Source organism: Camellia sinensis, chromosome 4 (assembly GCF_055761805.1).
Source record: "Camellia sinensis isolate YWXY chromosome 4, ASM5576180v1, whole genome shotgun sequence".
Lineage (NCBI taxonomy): Eukaryota > Viridiplantae > Streptophyta > Magnoliopsida > Ericales > Theaceae > Camellia > Camellia sinensis.
Genome location: NC_138964.1, coordinates 56,554,459 through 56,569,463, shown reverse-complemented (window position 1 = coordinate 56,569,463; position 15,005 = coordinate 56,554,459). Strand labels below are relative to the sequence as shown.

Below are 15,005 nucleotides of genomic sequence, written 5' to 3'. Positions count from 1 at the left end.
GATGTCCTTGTCCATCCCCAATCCTGGGAGAGAGGCAAGGACTGGGTACAAACCTAACTTCCAACTTGTACTTGCACGGAGTAGCTGCCCTCAAATCTAAGTTTTCTAGCTCGACAATGACAGCCAAAAGTTCTACTTTTCTCATTGATGATTAAAGTGATTTCATATGGATCCATTTTGCACCACTTTCAGAACTGTATTATGTTCTCCCAAATTTTAAAATTTTTAAAAAATTAATAATAAAAAAAAAAGCATACAAGAAACTATTTGGAAAAGAAGAAAAAAAAAAAACAAAATTGATTTTGAGAAAATTTCCCGAAAATAAAAAGAAGAGAGAGAAGAGAGAGATTTACTCACAAGTTTGGGCTCTATTACCAATCGGCTAAAATTATCACATTTATTCACTCATTTATTTCTACAACAATGCTTGGTAGCTCGTATTTTCATGACCTAAATGGCTCGAATGTCTCAAAATGATGTGGTTTTAGGAGTAAAACGACATCGTTTTGATACATTCAAGCTTCAGGTCACACAAATTGGAGCTACCAAGCATTTTTCTTATTTCTAATGAAAATATTTTAGATGAAACATTAAAAAAATAAAAAATAAAAAAAAATGAAAATGTAACACAAAAAATTCAAAATAAGTGCACTAAAAACAAAAACAAAAAAATCTACCTTTTCAATTTTCATTAATAGGTCTTCAATAAACTACCAATTTTTTTTTAAAGCATCTTTTCACATTTGAACCTAAAAGAATTAATTTTTTTGTAAAAATTTGTCACACATTACTAAAGACCAAAAATCAAAATCAAATCACTAAAGACCACACAAAAAATACCAACAAAAAACTACTAAAAAAAGCAATTTTTAAACAGCACCCAAGCAAACTTGAAACAACAGAGTAATTTTGAGATCACAATAAAAAAAAACCCCTAGCCTGATTTGGGTATTCTCTCAGTGAGTTCTCATTTGGATGAGATCTTCCTGCTGCTGAGACCAGTTCATAAATCCCTTCCTAATTAAATAGAAAAACAAGCAAACAAAAATAAACTATATACAAAATAATCACTGTGTTTGGTTTGAGTTTTCTGGATTAAGTTTTTTGAAAATTGACTTTTTTGGTTTTTGTGTTTTTTTGTTTTTAGTGAATATTTTTTAAATTTTAATTTTTTTTTTTACTTTTTTAGATGCACCTTACTTAGATGTATCTAAAAAGTAAAAAAATTGTGAAAAAATATTTTAAAAAATTAATAAATACATAAAAATACAAAAAATGTACTGAATTCTTGTATTTTTTTTATATTTTTGGTATTTAGTGAATTTTTAAAATATTTTTTTTACAATTTTTTTACTTTTTAGGTGTATTTATGTTAGGTGTGTCTAAAAAGTAAAAAAAAAATTGCTTAAAATATTAAAAAAATTCAGTAAAAACAAAAAAAAAAACACGAAAAATAAGAAAGTAGAATTTTCTGAAAAGTGTTTTGGAAAACTGGAAACCAAGCAAGGTGACTACCAATATTGGAATAATAAGCCAGTTTAATTAATCTTCTTCTGGCTTGAAATGAATGGGCACACAACTATCACACTATACAAATTTCATACACTCTTTTGTGTGTGTAAATCATTACTCATTGATAATATGCTATAAATAGATTGACAATATTTTCAAAGAACTTAAATGTCCTGAATGGTTTTGCAAATCCAACTAGACTCAAAAAGCCAAAAGCAGGCAAACCAATCAGTTGATAAAAGACATAAGTAATGAACCCATCATTATTTTTGAGGTGATTATAAACATATAACTAAAAGCAGCAACATGACAATAGTAGTGGTCACAAGAGCAAGGATCCTCTAGAGTGATTTTTCTCTAAAGTTTTCTAAAGTGCTACATTATGTGGTTGAGATTTACTGGCAAGTCACATCAATTTTTCTGATATGACTTGCCAATAAATCTCAACCACACAATATAGCACTCTAAGAAACTTTAGGGAAATTTCACTCTAGTGGATCCTTGGTGGTGGTGACAAAGGGTTCCAGAATTGAGAGTTCAGTTCACTCAAAGATCACACATTTAGACCTCTGCAGTAAATCACAGTACAAAAATAATTTTTTAACATATAAAAAAAAGTACAAATTAGGCTAAAAATTGTAACATACAATCAACCAGAGTAATCAAATCAGAAAAATATTATGTTTGGTTAGTCAGAAAAGAGAATCAAAGCAAGAGGAAGCTCACCTCACTTGGGACTTTTGTCAAACACGTTGTCTTCAGCAACCAAGCACCATATATGCACATGAAATTGAACACATCAATTACAGTTTTGGGGCAAGAGTAGTATCAATTCTAACCAACTTAATCAAACATATATGAGTGTGTATACATATATATGCAAAATTCTTGAATGCAAAAAATATTAATCAAATCAAATAGATGAAATAGAACACTAAATAGAAGAAATTGATAGTTTAAAAGGATAAAAATGATAAACTAAACACTAGAAGAAAAAAAAAAAACATTAGTCAAATCAAATTTTGCTTCAAAAAACTTCTAAAAATGACAACAAGCAAAGTTAGAACTCATAGTTTGATAGTATTCTCCAAGTTCGGAGCAACACCATGAGCCAAGAAAATCAACAAGAAGGCTCTTGGTTGGGGTTTCAGAATCCGAGTGTTCAGCAACGAGTGGTGTCTCTTTGTCCATGGCTTCTCAGAACTCTCAATTGGGTCGATTTGCCACAACGAGATATATAAACCTTAGAAATTGGTGGTGTGGTGGGGAATATGAGAGAGAGAGTATGAGAGTAGGGTGAAGAGAGAGAGAGAGAGCACCATTTGAAACCCTTACCCTTCGAAGCCTCTCTCTTCTACCTCTCTTCTCGGTTTTCCTTCTTGAACAATATTCTATGTTCAGTCATTAGAAGCCAAGGAGTGGATGTTTTGAACAATATTCGGTGCTCAGACCCTTCTCTTCCCTTGCGATTTTGCTTCTTCGAACGCTTCTCTTCTCTTCTCTATGCCTAAGATCATCTCCAACGGTGAACCAAAATTGACATCAGATTCAAATTTTGATGAAAAAGACACTTTTTTATACTTCAACCGTTGCACCAAATGAATATCAAAATGAGAATTCAGCAAAAAAAGTATCAAACTGAGAACAAGATAGGGATTTTACCAAATCACTGTTACTGACCGTTGAAAGAGGTACACTGGTCAACCAGCCGGTTGCCCGGCCGGTTGACCAACCGGTCAACTGGTTCATCAGATTATGCGACGGGTTTGAACTGTGACGGGTTTGAACTGGTTGAATTGATGGGTTTGAACTGGTCCGTGGCCTGAGCGTTGTTGATGAACCGGTTGACCGGCTGGTTGACCATCCGGTCGCCCGGTCTAAGCATGGGAATGGTAGGTTTCAACTGCTTTCAACAGGTTTGGTTTGAACAGGTAGAATTTCAGATAGGTTTATTTTTAGATAGCTTATTTTGTGGACTTGGAATAATTTGGAATAATTTGAAGGGTGATATAAATTTTAATTTCATTGAAAATATAATTCAAATTGTTATCTTTTATATAAATATTTTAAAACTAGTAGTTTCAGTAAATTTACCGTTGGATGGACAGAGTCTTTTGATAATTTGCCGTTGTTATCTCATATACATATTTTAAAAGTAGCCGTTTTAATAAATTTACCGTTGCATGAACAGAGTATTTTTAAAATTTACCGTTGATAATGTGTTCTATAAAATATATCAGTTTTGTATATCAAGATGACAGAGTATTTTATTTTGAGAAGAGCATTACATTGTATGTTGTGAATTTTGTTTCTTCTGTGATTTTTCTCCTTTGAAACTTTAATTTATATTATCTGACTAAATTATCTGATTCTGAGGTTCAATATTGATTGTATATCATTCTAATATTTTTTGCTATTTTACATATTGTATGTGCTGTATTTTTTTGAAATTATGGAAGATTTTCAAATGTTTGAATAATCACAAATGTTTCAGTACAACACTGATATTAATTTTATGTCGGAAACTTCGCGAGAACAGAACACGCAGAGCAGTGATAATCATTTCATTTCAGAAACTTCTCGTGTTTCTCGTGGTAAAGCATTTACAATTATAGAAGATGAAACTTTATGTAGATCTTGGTTAGCAGTCTCTCAAGATCCCATTACTGGTAATAGTCAGACTATGGTTATATTTTGGGAACGAGTACTTGTTAATTTTAATTCACAATTGAGTAGTGAATCAAATCGAAACCGTATTTCTTTGTCTCACTGTTGGTCTGCCATGCAAAAGGCAATTAATAAATTCTGTGGTTTTCTTGAACAAATTCAACTGAGGCAACAAAGTGGAACAACTGAGGCATACATGGTAACATTTATTTGTGTTATTAAATATCAAATTTCTTCTCTAAATGTATATTTGTTATTAAAATTGTTGTAATTTTTTTTGTAGGTCGCTGAAGCAAAGCGGATGTATCATGCAATACAGAAAAAACACTTCACATTTGATACATGTTGGGATATTTTGCGCCGAAGTTGTAAGTGGGATGAATTTCAAACATAATCCAAAAAGAGTACGCAACATGCTTATCCATGTTCTAATCCACCAACTGGAGAATCTGATGCATTTCAATCCAACCAGAATAATGTTTTGCACAAAGAACCATCTAATCCATCAACACGACCAATTGGTACTAAAGCAGCAAAAGAGAACTTGAAGAATCAAACAACCCACGATAGTAGATTTGATGAAATGGCTGCCAACCAATCCAAAATTGTTGAAGTGTTATCAACTATTTCAGCTAGAACTATTGAGCGAGATGAACAAAAGGCGATCGACCGTGACTAGAAAGCTGCAGACCGTCAAAGAAGGGCCGAAGATAGGGAGGAACAACTAAAACTCCTATCTATGATGAATGAAAGAGAACAACGAAATGAAGATCATAAAATAATGTCAATGGACATGACAAATTTAAATCCAATGCAAAGGGCGTACTACGAAGATCTTCAACTACAGATTTTATTTCGAATAACTAATAGATTGCCTTGAAAGGTTCTGTATTTACTGGTTTCATCTATTGGTGTCATCTATTGGAAAAGGAAACGGAAAAACTGTGTACAATTATATGAAATGTCTCACTTGCCTTTTCCATTTATGTAAAATTAGAAATTAATTAATTTGTTCTCAGTTTTTGTTTCTTGAGATGGTTGCGTTCTATTCTCTACTGCTTCTTTGGATGCCATATTGATTGGTAAAAACAAAACACACCAATTGCTAAGTAGTTATCATGAATGAAATTCTTCTTCATGGATATGTCAGATAAGGGGCTCATATTTTTATTTTTCTTCTACAATTTCCTACAACTATCTAAATGGGTGTTGTTCTTCTGTTACGCAATCAAGTCCAAGGGCTACATCTTCATATTGTTATAGATGATTATAATTCCAAGGTTTTATAATTTCACCCTTCATTCAATCTGCGTCTTATCTTCATCTCAATGGATCTCCTCTATCTGATTTCTCAAATAAGAATATGTTGTACATGTACATACAGTATTACAGATAACTACTTACATATAAATACATCATTTATTCTTTTCTTTGGTTACCATTACACCTTTCAAAAACTTTCATACAAATTTAAGTAATCAGAAACATTAATAACATATTACAGATTATGGTATGAGTGAAGCTCGAAAAGATGGTGCTAAAGTATTACCAAGGCAAGATCATTTTACCTAACAAAATGTTGTGAAAATAATACAAGACAAAACAATGGAAACACATAATGGCACACCGATCAACAGTCATTATCTGGTTGTGGTGGAGGAGGGAAGTAGTGATGGTATATGTCATTTACGCGATGCTCAATTCTATCAATGCGATTGTTTGCCACGTCATGACGTCTTCCAATGTCCAAACGGAACTCACCAAATTGTTCAATTAATGAGTTCTGTGCAGTGGCAAATGTCTCAAACTGAATACCCAACGAATTGACCTGATTAGCCATTTGATGTTCACATTCAACGCGTTGATTATAACGTTGTTCTTCTATGGCCAAAAAATCAGTCCAATAGTGAGGTGGTTCAGTTGATGGCATCACATTGACAGGAGGATCTTGTGGACCATCATCTGGTGGGACTTCATCCTCTGAATCATCTGCAGCATTATCATTTCCCATTAAATTGGCGGCTGCACCAGCACGATTCACAGTATATTGCGTAATGGGTGAACGGATTTTGATCTCCATTTCATTTGCAAAATGAACCTTAAAATATTTGAAAATTTTTGTCAAGAGTGCCCCAAGCAGTAATGACCGGCCCATTTCTTGATTTGCCAGCACCATTTCTTTCATAATTATGTAAGACAAATCTAACTTCTGCCCAACCTCAAAACAGTATAACAAATAGGCATTAAAATATGGGACCGCATCATGATGTCCTTTTTTCGGAGTGGCATTTTCTACAATCCACCGGTGGAGGATCCGAAGATAAGATTTTAAATGTCTTGCTTGTAGACTAGTTCCAGTAAATCTGTTTTGACATATAGTAGTATATACATCAGTACCATTGCCGACAATATTAACTAACTCAGCGTCAGTCTGAAAATGGGTATTTTCATCACCTACCTCAACTCCAATAATACGTGCCAAAGTAGGAACATCAAACTGTACACCCTTTCCTTTCACATATGACAAAAGAGTAAAATTTCCATCTTCTTCATGAGTAACTCTTAGGTGAACATAAAAAAAGGGATACTAGCCATGGATATACCTTTTGGGGTAAATTAATTAAATTTAGCCATCCCATTGATTCAAGTTTACTAACTAGTAGTGCATCATATTGAGGTGGCAGATTGACCCTCCTCCCTGTTACAATAGGTCAGCTTGAGAAATTTTGAAAGGCTAGTTCATGACTTTCACTGAGAAATTCATCTGTAGGATATGACTGATTTTGAGGCTGCTGTTGTTCGCATCGTCGAGGGTTAGAACTTTCACCAGCTTCTGTTCTCACTCTTTTAGTTCTAGGCATGATGTGAATATCTGTTGAATTTTAATAAAAATGTGCTATAATGAAGTAATTAACATAAACACTGTCTTTTAAAATGCTTACTGAAAACATGAACTTAGAATTAAAATGTAGACATGTATTTTTAATGAAGCATGGCCACTAAAAATTTAAGAACATAGTAATGTAGTATAAAGCATGCAGACTCTATATTCAGTACATATCAAATAAATGTAGCTCATGTTTTAATAAAACATGCACACTGAAAATTCAGTGTTGTAGTTGAGGTTTTAGTAAACTACATTCATTTTATAGAACTACAAAGTAACATCAAATAAAAATCAAAATCTTGTTCTGTAGTTCAGGTTTTAATAAACTATATTCATTTTAAAAACATTAAAGTAACATGAAGTAAAAATCAAAATCTTGTTCTGTAGTTGAGGTTTTAATAAACTAATGTCATTTAAAAAACATTAAAGTAAACTCTTATTCTGTGGTTGAGGTTTAAATAAACTACATTCATTTTCAAAACATGAAAGTAAAAAACATTCATTTTCAAAGCATGAAAGTAAATAAACTCATGTTCTGTAGTTGAGGTTTTAATAAATTACATGCATTTTCAAAACAAGAAAGTAACATCAAGTGAAACTTAAAATTCAGTTCTGTGGTACAGGTTTTAATAAACTACATTAATTTAGAAAACATGAAAGTAACATATAGTGAAATTATGTTCCTGTCTTCTGTAAACAAGTTGAACAATTGAGTGGCATGCACACTAGAAGGGGAAAAAAAAATTTGAAAGGGCCGGTTGCCCCGTGAATCACCTTGCTCTTTTAATGCTGCCTTCTTGTTCTGTGTTTGATGATCCTGCCTTGTTCCTCTGTTCCTACTGATGCTGCCTTGGTGATGATGTGGATTCGCACTTGAAAATGTAGAGTGTGTGGTTAGAGGGCTTCAATGAAAACATGTGAAATATGAATGTGGTGATGCCAATGTTGAGCTGATATAGAGGATGGTAGGTGGTTGAATTGATAGGTGGTTCATATAATGAATTGTAGGTGGTGTGATCTTCTGAATGGTAGGTGGTTCAATAGATGATTTGCCACATATAGTACAATGACTGTAGGTTAAATGTTCAATGTGGCAGAAAAGTAGGTTGAATGTTCAATGCATCAACATCAATAATTTACGGAATGGCACAAATAATTGATGCCACAAATAATGCACAAATAATGTATGGCATAAATACATTGAATAATGCACACATAATGTATGCACAAATAATGAAAATGCATTGAATTTAAAACAAATATACATACAAATACATTGAATATACATACTGAAATGCATGCAATCAGTCCAATTATGAATATTGAAGATAAATCCTTACAAAAGCAATTATTCGAATGCACAAATAATGGCATGCATGATGAATCCCACAAGCCAGACCCTTAATTAATTGAATGCTTCATTTGATGAAAAAATTGAATGCTCCAATCCTCACTTCTTAAAAATGCCAAACCCTTAATCATCAAATCTTTTTAAAAATTCCAAACCTATTCCCAAAAGTTTGTTTCAACAAATTTGGTAAAAAGCTTTTTTTTGCCTTGATTTGATGAAAGAAATGTAAAAGTTTGATTTAATACAAGTTTGATGTAGATTGGAGGTGATTTTTACCAAATTTGTCATCAAATTTTAATTTGATAAAAGATTGAAGATTCTTAGGAAATGTGTGATTCACTGTTTAAGGATGGAAGGGAATCAATGAGTAATAGTAGGAATATAAATACAAAACACGAGACACATATGTCTCATATGAAATGTGATGTACATGATATGAGATCCACATATAAGACTCATTTCATGTAAAACATATATGTCATATTCTATATTTGATATTTGTGTTCCTAGACTTATTGAGGAATCAATAGTGAAGCAAACTTGCAACTCCAAAACAGAATTATAGAACTCCAAAACAGAATTGTCATACTAAAATAAATTATTTTGATGATTGTCATAAATTGAACAGAGAACAATTATGAATATTGAAGATTGGATCACCACAATAGCACATCTAATCACATAACTTCTGCGTTACTTGGTTAATATAGTGCATCATAATGAAGATTACAAACAAGACAACTTTCTATTTCTTTGCTAAACAAAATTACAAAATATATCTGTGGTGAATCTAGTTTTCACCGCGAAGATGCCACATATGTTCTATTAAATCATTACGGAGGGCATGATATGCATTTTTATCCCTAATACATAAATGACGAGACAAAAATGATTCAAAGTCATTGGTAGGAGTAGAGGAAAGTTGCACTGGTGTGTTGGTAGATGAAATTTCATAATCAAAATCAAGGTGCTCCTCCCTCTCATCTTCAATAATCATATTGTGTAATATAATGCAAGTCTTCATTATGTTGGCAAGCATTTTTGGATCCCAAAAACGTACAGCACCACCTGTAATTGCGAATCAAGATTGGAGGACTTCGAATGCCCGCTCTACATCTTTCCTGGTAGACTCTTGCATCATTGCAAAATGTTGTCTCTTAGCTCCTTGGGGAGAAGAAATTGTTTGAACCAGTGTTGCCCATTGCGGGTATATACCATCAGCAAGGTAATAACCCATATCGTAACTATGTCCATTAACAGTGTAGTGGACAGGGGGAGCCTTACCTTGGGCAAGATCAGAAAACAAAGGTGACCGGTCTAATACATTCAAGTCATTGTGTGACCCAGGCATTCCAAAAAATGCATGCCAAATCCATAAGTCATAAGAAGCTACTGCTTCAAGAATAATGGTTGGCTTTTTTTGATGGCCTACGTATTGACCTTGCCATGCTTTTGGACAATTTTTCCACTCCCAATGCATGCAATCTAAACTTCCCAACATACCCGGAAACCCCCGAATCTCGCCAATAGCAAGTAACCTAGCAATGTCAGTTGGTGTCGGAGATCTCAGATATTCTACTCCAAAGATTTCAATCACTGAATAACAAAATTGTTGCAAACTTTGAATCGCAGTGCTTTCCCCAATACGTATGTAATCATCAACTGCATCTGCTGCGACACCGTATGATAATATTCTCATCGCTGAAGTCATTTTTTGTAGGGAAGATAATCCAACTACATGAGCTGCATCTTGTTTTTGAATAAAATATGAATTGTGTGCTTCGATTGCATTCAAAATTCGCAAATACAAAGGACGACGCATTCGAAAACGTGTCCGAAGTATTGTAGCTAAATACACTGGATTTGCAGCAAAATAATCTGCAAACAATCTGTCATGACCTTGCCTTCTATCTCTGCGTATATACTTGTGACCTACAACAGAACCCCCTATTTTCTTTGAGCTATCACTTGATTTAAGAATCTGAAGCATACTACTGGTATTCTGCTCATAAGCTGCTAAAAGTGTGATCATATATTCATCATCAGACTCCTCATCAGAGGAGGAGGAAGAAGAAGAGGATGAAAATGAAGTAAATATCATGGATTTCAAAGTATCCATCATCCTCTGTTTTGTTTAAGATATAATCCTTGTGTTTAAGCTATGATCCTTGTGGAGTTGTCTGGTATATAAATAATAATGTGTTTATATGAGATTTTAGAAGAAAATAATTATTACGGGTAAACCAATGGAGGGAAAAACAAATAGGAAAAGAATTAGGAACAGAAATGAAGGGAAATCAAAAAAAAAAAGATTACTGGTCGACCGGCCGGTTGACCGGCCGGTCAACCAACCGGTCGCCCCCTACCAGTTCACATCAGTCAGTTCACGTTGGTTGGTTCAAACAGTTCAGTGGTTGGTTCAAACAGTTCAGAAAGGTTTTAAAAAAAAAAAAATTCTCTAACCGGTCGACCAGTCCGGTCGACCAGTCCAGTCGACCATCCGGTTGTCCTGAATGAGATTTGATGAAGGTGAACCGTTGGAGCGTGAAGTATCAAATTAAGAAAATGGCCATTTTTTAACTCAGATTTGGTGAAACATTAGGTGAACCGTTGGAGATGCTCTAACCCGTTCCTTTTGATTATTAGAAGTCAAAGGGTTGATATATTTATTTTTTTTTAAATATATTTTTTTGGTGTGTTGGTGCTAGAGTCTTTCATTTTGGCGCCTATTTTTTGTCAGTCATAACATTCACAGCATGCATTGTGCATCGTAAAAAAGTAATACTTTTAACGACAAGCACTGTGTGCATCGTAAAAAATACAATACTTTTAACAACGAGCATTGTGTGCGCTGTGAAAATTGTAATACATTTCACGGTTAGCCTTTGTGTGTCGTGTATAGTTGATGTTTTAACGGCACGCCATATGCATGTCATATTATTATTTAGGGTAAACATTGCAAGTCGTAAAAAATCATTGTTACGGCCTACGCAATAGACACGTCGTGGTTGAAAAATTATTTACGACAAGCAAAAAAAACAAGTCGTAAAAGTGAGAGACCACGACATGCATTTATCGTATGTCATTGATGTGGTGCCGTGAAAATCCAGTGGAATGTCATTGAATAATAACTACAATCTACTTATCATGAAGTAGAAAGTAGTAAGTCAAGTCTAGTGACGTAGTAAGTAGAGTTTAGTTTAGTAATAACTAAAGTTTAATAAAATAGTAAGTAAAAACTCATTGAATAGTAACTGAGATTGGATTGACTAACAAGTTAAGTATGATGAAGTAGTAAGTAAAGGAACATTGCGTAATACATGGGGCCTGATTGAGTAATAAGTAGAAGCCTGAGTATTTACCATTTATAAACATAATATTTATCATACATTTTGATTGTATTTACCATACTTTTTTATTCTACTTGCCATTGTTTTGAACTTACTACTATTATGAAACAACTTACTACTCATTTTAAACTTACTACTCAAGTTTGATGGACTAGCAAGCAAAGTCTAATAAAATAGTAAGTAGTCTCATTAAGTAGTAAGTGAGATTTAATTGAGTAGCAAGTGAAATTTAATGAGTAGTAAATCAAGTCAAATGAAGTGATGTACTAATAAGTACTAAATTAAGTCTAATAAATTATTGGAACCGCCACATCCACACAAAAATAGGTCTCCCGACTCCCCTAAATAACGTGGGATATTTTTTTCTGTATAGTAAATCAATTCAAATGAAGTGGTATTTTTTTCAATACTAACTCGTTTGGGAACAGGCTAATTTAGTAACTTTTTGGCTATTTGGCTAAAATGTGATGTAAAAAAAACTAGTATGTTTGGGATGACTTTTTAGCTTTTTACGAAAAGATGTGCAAAAAGTAGAGAGAAAAGAGAATCTTTGACTTTTTGCTATGAGTGGTTAGCTTTTTGGCTTTTTTAGTAACTTTTTGACTTTTTGGCTAAAATAGCCTCTTGCCAAGTCTAATAAATTTTATATTTTGTTTAATAATTTAAAATTCATATTTTTAATTTATTATTTAGCAGTCATTGTGACTCTACCTATAATTTGTTTTCATTTTACTTGCCAATCAATAGCAACTAGATCTTATTGAGTAGTAATCATGTTTGATTAAATCGTAAATAAAGTTTGATGGAGTATTAAGTAGAGCATGAACGAGTAGTAAGTAGAGTCTTATTAAGGGGTTGTTTGGGATGACCTAAGTAAGTGCATTTTTTATCTTTTTACGAAAAGATGTACAGAAAAGTAGAGAGGTGATGTGATAAAAAAAAGATAAAAAGATAAAAAGATGGATTATTTGAGGTATGCCAAACTTGGCCTAAGTAATAAGTGAGATTTAATTTAGAAGTATGTAGAGTCTTATTAAATAATAAGTGATAATTAATTAAGTAGTAAGTCACTTATTCAGACAATACTTACCATTGATTGTGATTCTACTTACCACTCATTTAGATAGTATTTACCATTCATTGACAACATAGTTCTTTGCTAAAAGAGTTATTTAGCAAATAATTTACGACATCATCACAATAAAATCTAAAAATTTTAAATCAAAATTCAATAATGGATCTTCTATAGGTTATATGATGGCACTATCAGAATCAAAATATAAAAGTGACACTAGATTTCATATTATGTCTTTCTTAATGGATCTGTACCCATTGTTGGGTGCACCTAGAAACCATCATGGTTACTAAGATAAATTGTAGAACTTGATGTTGAGATCATATTTATCATTTATAAACATAATATTTATTTTTCATTATGATTCTACTTATTATTGATTGTGATTTTACTTACTATTCATTGAGTAATATGTGAGTTTACTTGAGTAATATGTCTAGTCTAATGAAATAATAAGTGGAGTCTGATTGAACTATAACTGATATCTAATTGAGGAAGTACTTACCATTTATAAGCACAATACTTACTATTCGTTTTGATTCTTTTTACCACGCATTGTACTTTACTTACCACTTTATATTTCATTATATCTACAATTTTTGTATATTTACTATTTATTACTAATCTACTTGTCACTTCTTGTAACAACACACAACTTTATTAATAAAATAATTTAGTATTGTATGACTCAAAATTAATTTAAAATTGGATTACACAACTTGAAAGTTTGGTTAGTGAATGGTAAATAACGTTCAATCTTTAACTAAACCACATGATTTGATTTGATTTGATTTTTTTAATACATGATTTGTCTTAATATTTATAATTGGTAAACCATACTTCACAATTTGGTCCATAATTTTATAGTTATGATTATGATTTGAAACTGAATTGATTCATTTATATATGTATGTATGTATGTATGTATGTATGTATAAATAAATAAATCTCATAAGATTAATATAATTACACCGATCTCCTATTTAGTAAAGTTAAAACAATTGTAATTAATGCAGATTGTATGCAAATATAAGAATAAAAACATATATATAATAATATTTCAATATCGGTAGTGCTACATGCACCAATTGGTACACCAATTAGTGTACTAACATATATTATAACATTATTAGTGACCATATCCATTATTCAAATTATAAATACCTAAAATCTCTAAAATTATGAAACAACATCTGTTAGTACACTAATTGATATATCAATTGATATATATAACATTATTCTTTCAATATTAAAGAAATGGTATCATTTTTTTATTCATACAACTAACAAAATGTTATTAATAAATGAACTAAATATTATGTCAATTAAATTTTGAAAGAAGTGTGATATAATTATGTCAAATTTTATATAACTCAATTCTATTTTTTAAATCTAAAAAAGATTAGTATAACTTTTTTTCCCCTGTAATAAACAATTTAATGTAAAACTCATTGCATAAAAGGTGACCACCTGTTCTTAAAAAAAAAAACTAATAATAATAAATATAAATAAATAAATTTCACCACCTACAAAACAGGTGATTTCCGGTCATTAAAGTGTTACAATTTACGGTAAAACTCATTGCGTAAAAGGTGAGCACCTGTTCTTAAAAAAAAAAAAAACTAATAATAATAAATATAAATAAATAAATTTCACCACCTACAAAACAAGTGATTTCCAGTCATTAAAGTGTGTTGGTTGGAATTGGTATGTCACTTTTATGTATGGTACAAACTTTCCGCCCTTAACTGTATGACTGAGACTCTACACATTTGGGGTAAGAATTTGGATCCTCGGCCGCCCTTCTGGGCGGCCCTTCCCAGCAACCCCCCAAAACGACGCCGTTTTGAGGGTTTTTTCGTTTTTTTTTTTTTTTTTTTTCGCAGAACCAGAGCAGAGGGGAGGGGAGGGGAGCTCGCCGGAGGGGAGGGGAGGGGAGGGGAGGGGAGCTCGCCGGATTTTGGGGTCCGGATTCGCCGTCGCAGGTCGTCGAGCTCGCCAGCCGTCCGATCGTCGCCCGATCTGCCGTCGCCTCCGCGTCCGGCCCGCCTCCGCCTCCTCCTCCCCCGGTGATTATGGCCCCCTCCAGTCCGGTGCTCCCTCTTCTTCTCCCTTCCTCTCTCTCCTTCCCCTCCCCTCCCCCTATCTCTCTCCCTCCCCTCC

The 15,005-nt window shown here is 32.9% G+C and overlaps 1 protein-coding gene across 1 annotated transcript; it reads right to left on the bottom strand.

Annotated features, from left to right (window-relative positions):
• Positions 1–9,498: 9,498 nt before the first annotated feature.
• On the bottom strand, positions 9,499–10,536 carry LOC114293386 (uncharacterized). Its single transcript, XM_028237448.2, has one exon. The coding sequence runs from the start codon at positions 10,534–10,536 to the stop codon at positions 9,499–9,501; it is 1,038 nt and encodes a 345-aa protein (XP_028093249.2).
• Positions 10,537–15,005: the final 4,469 nt, after the last annotated feature.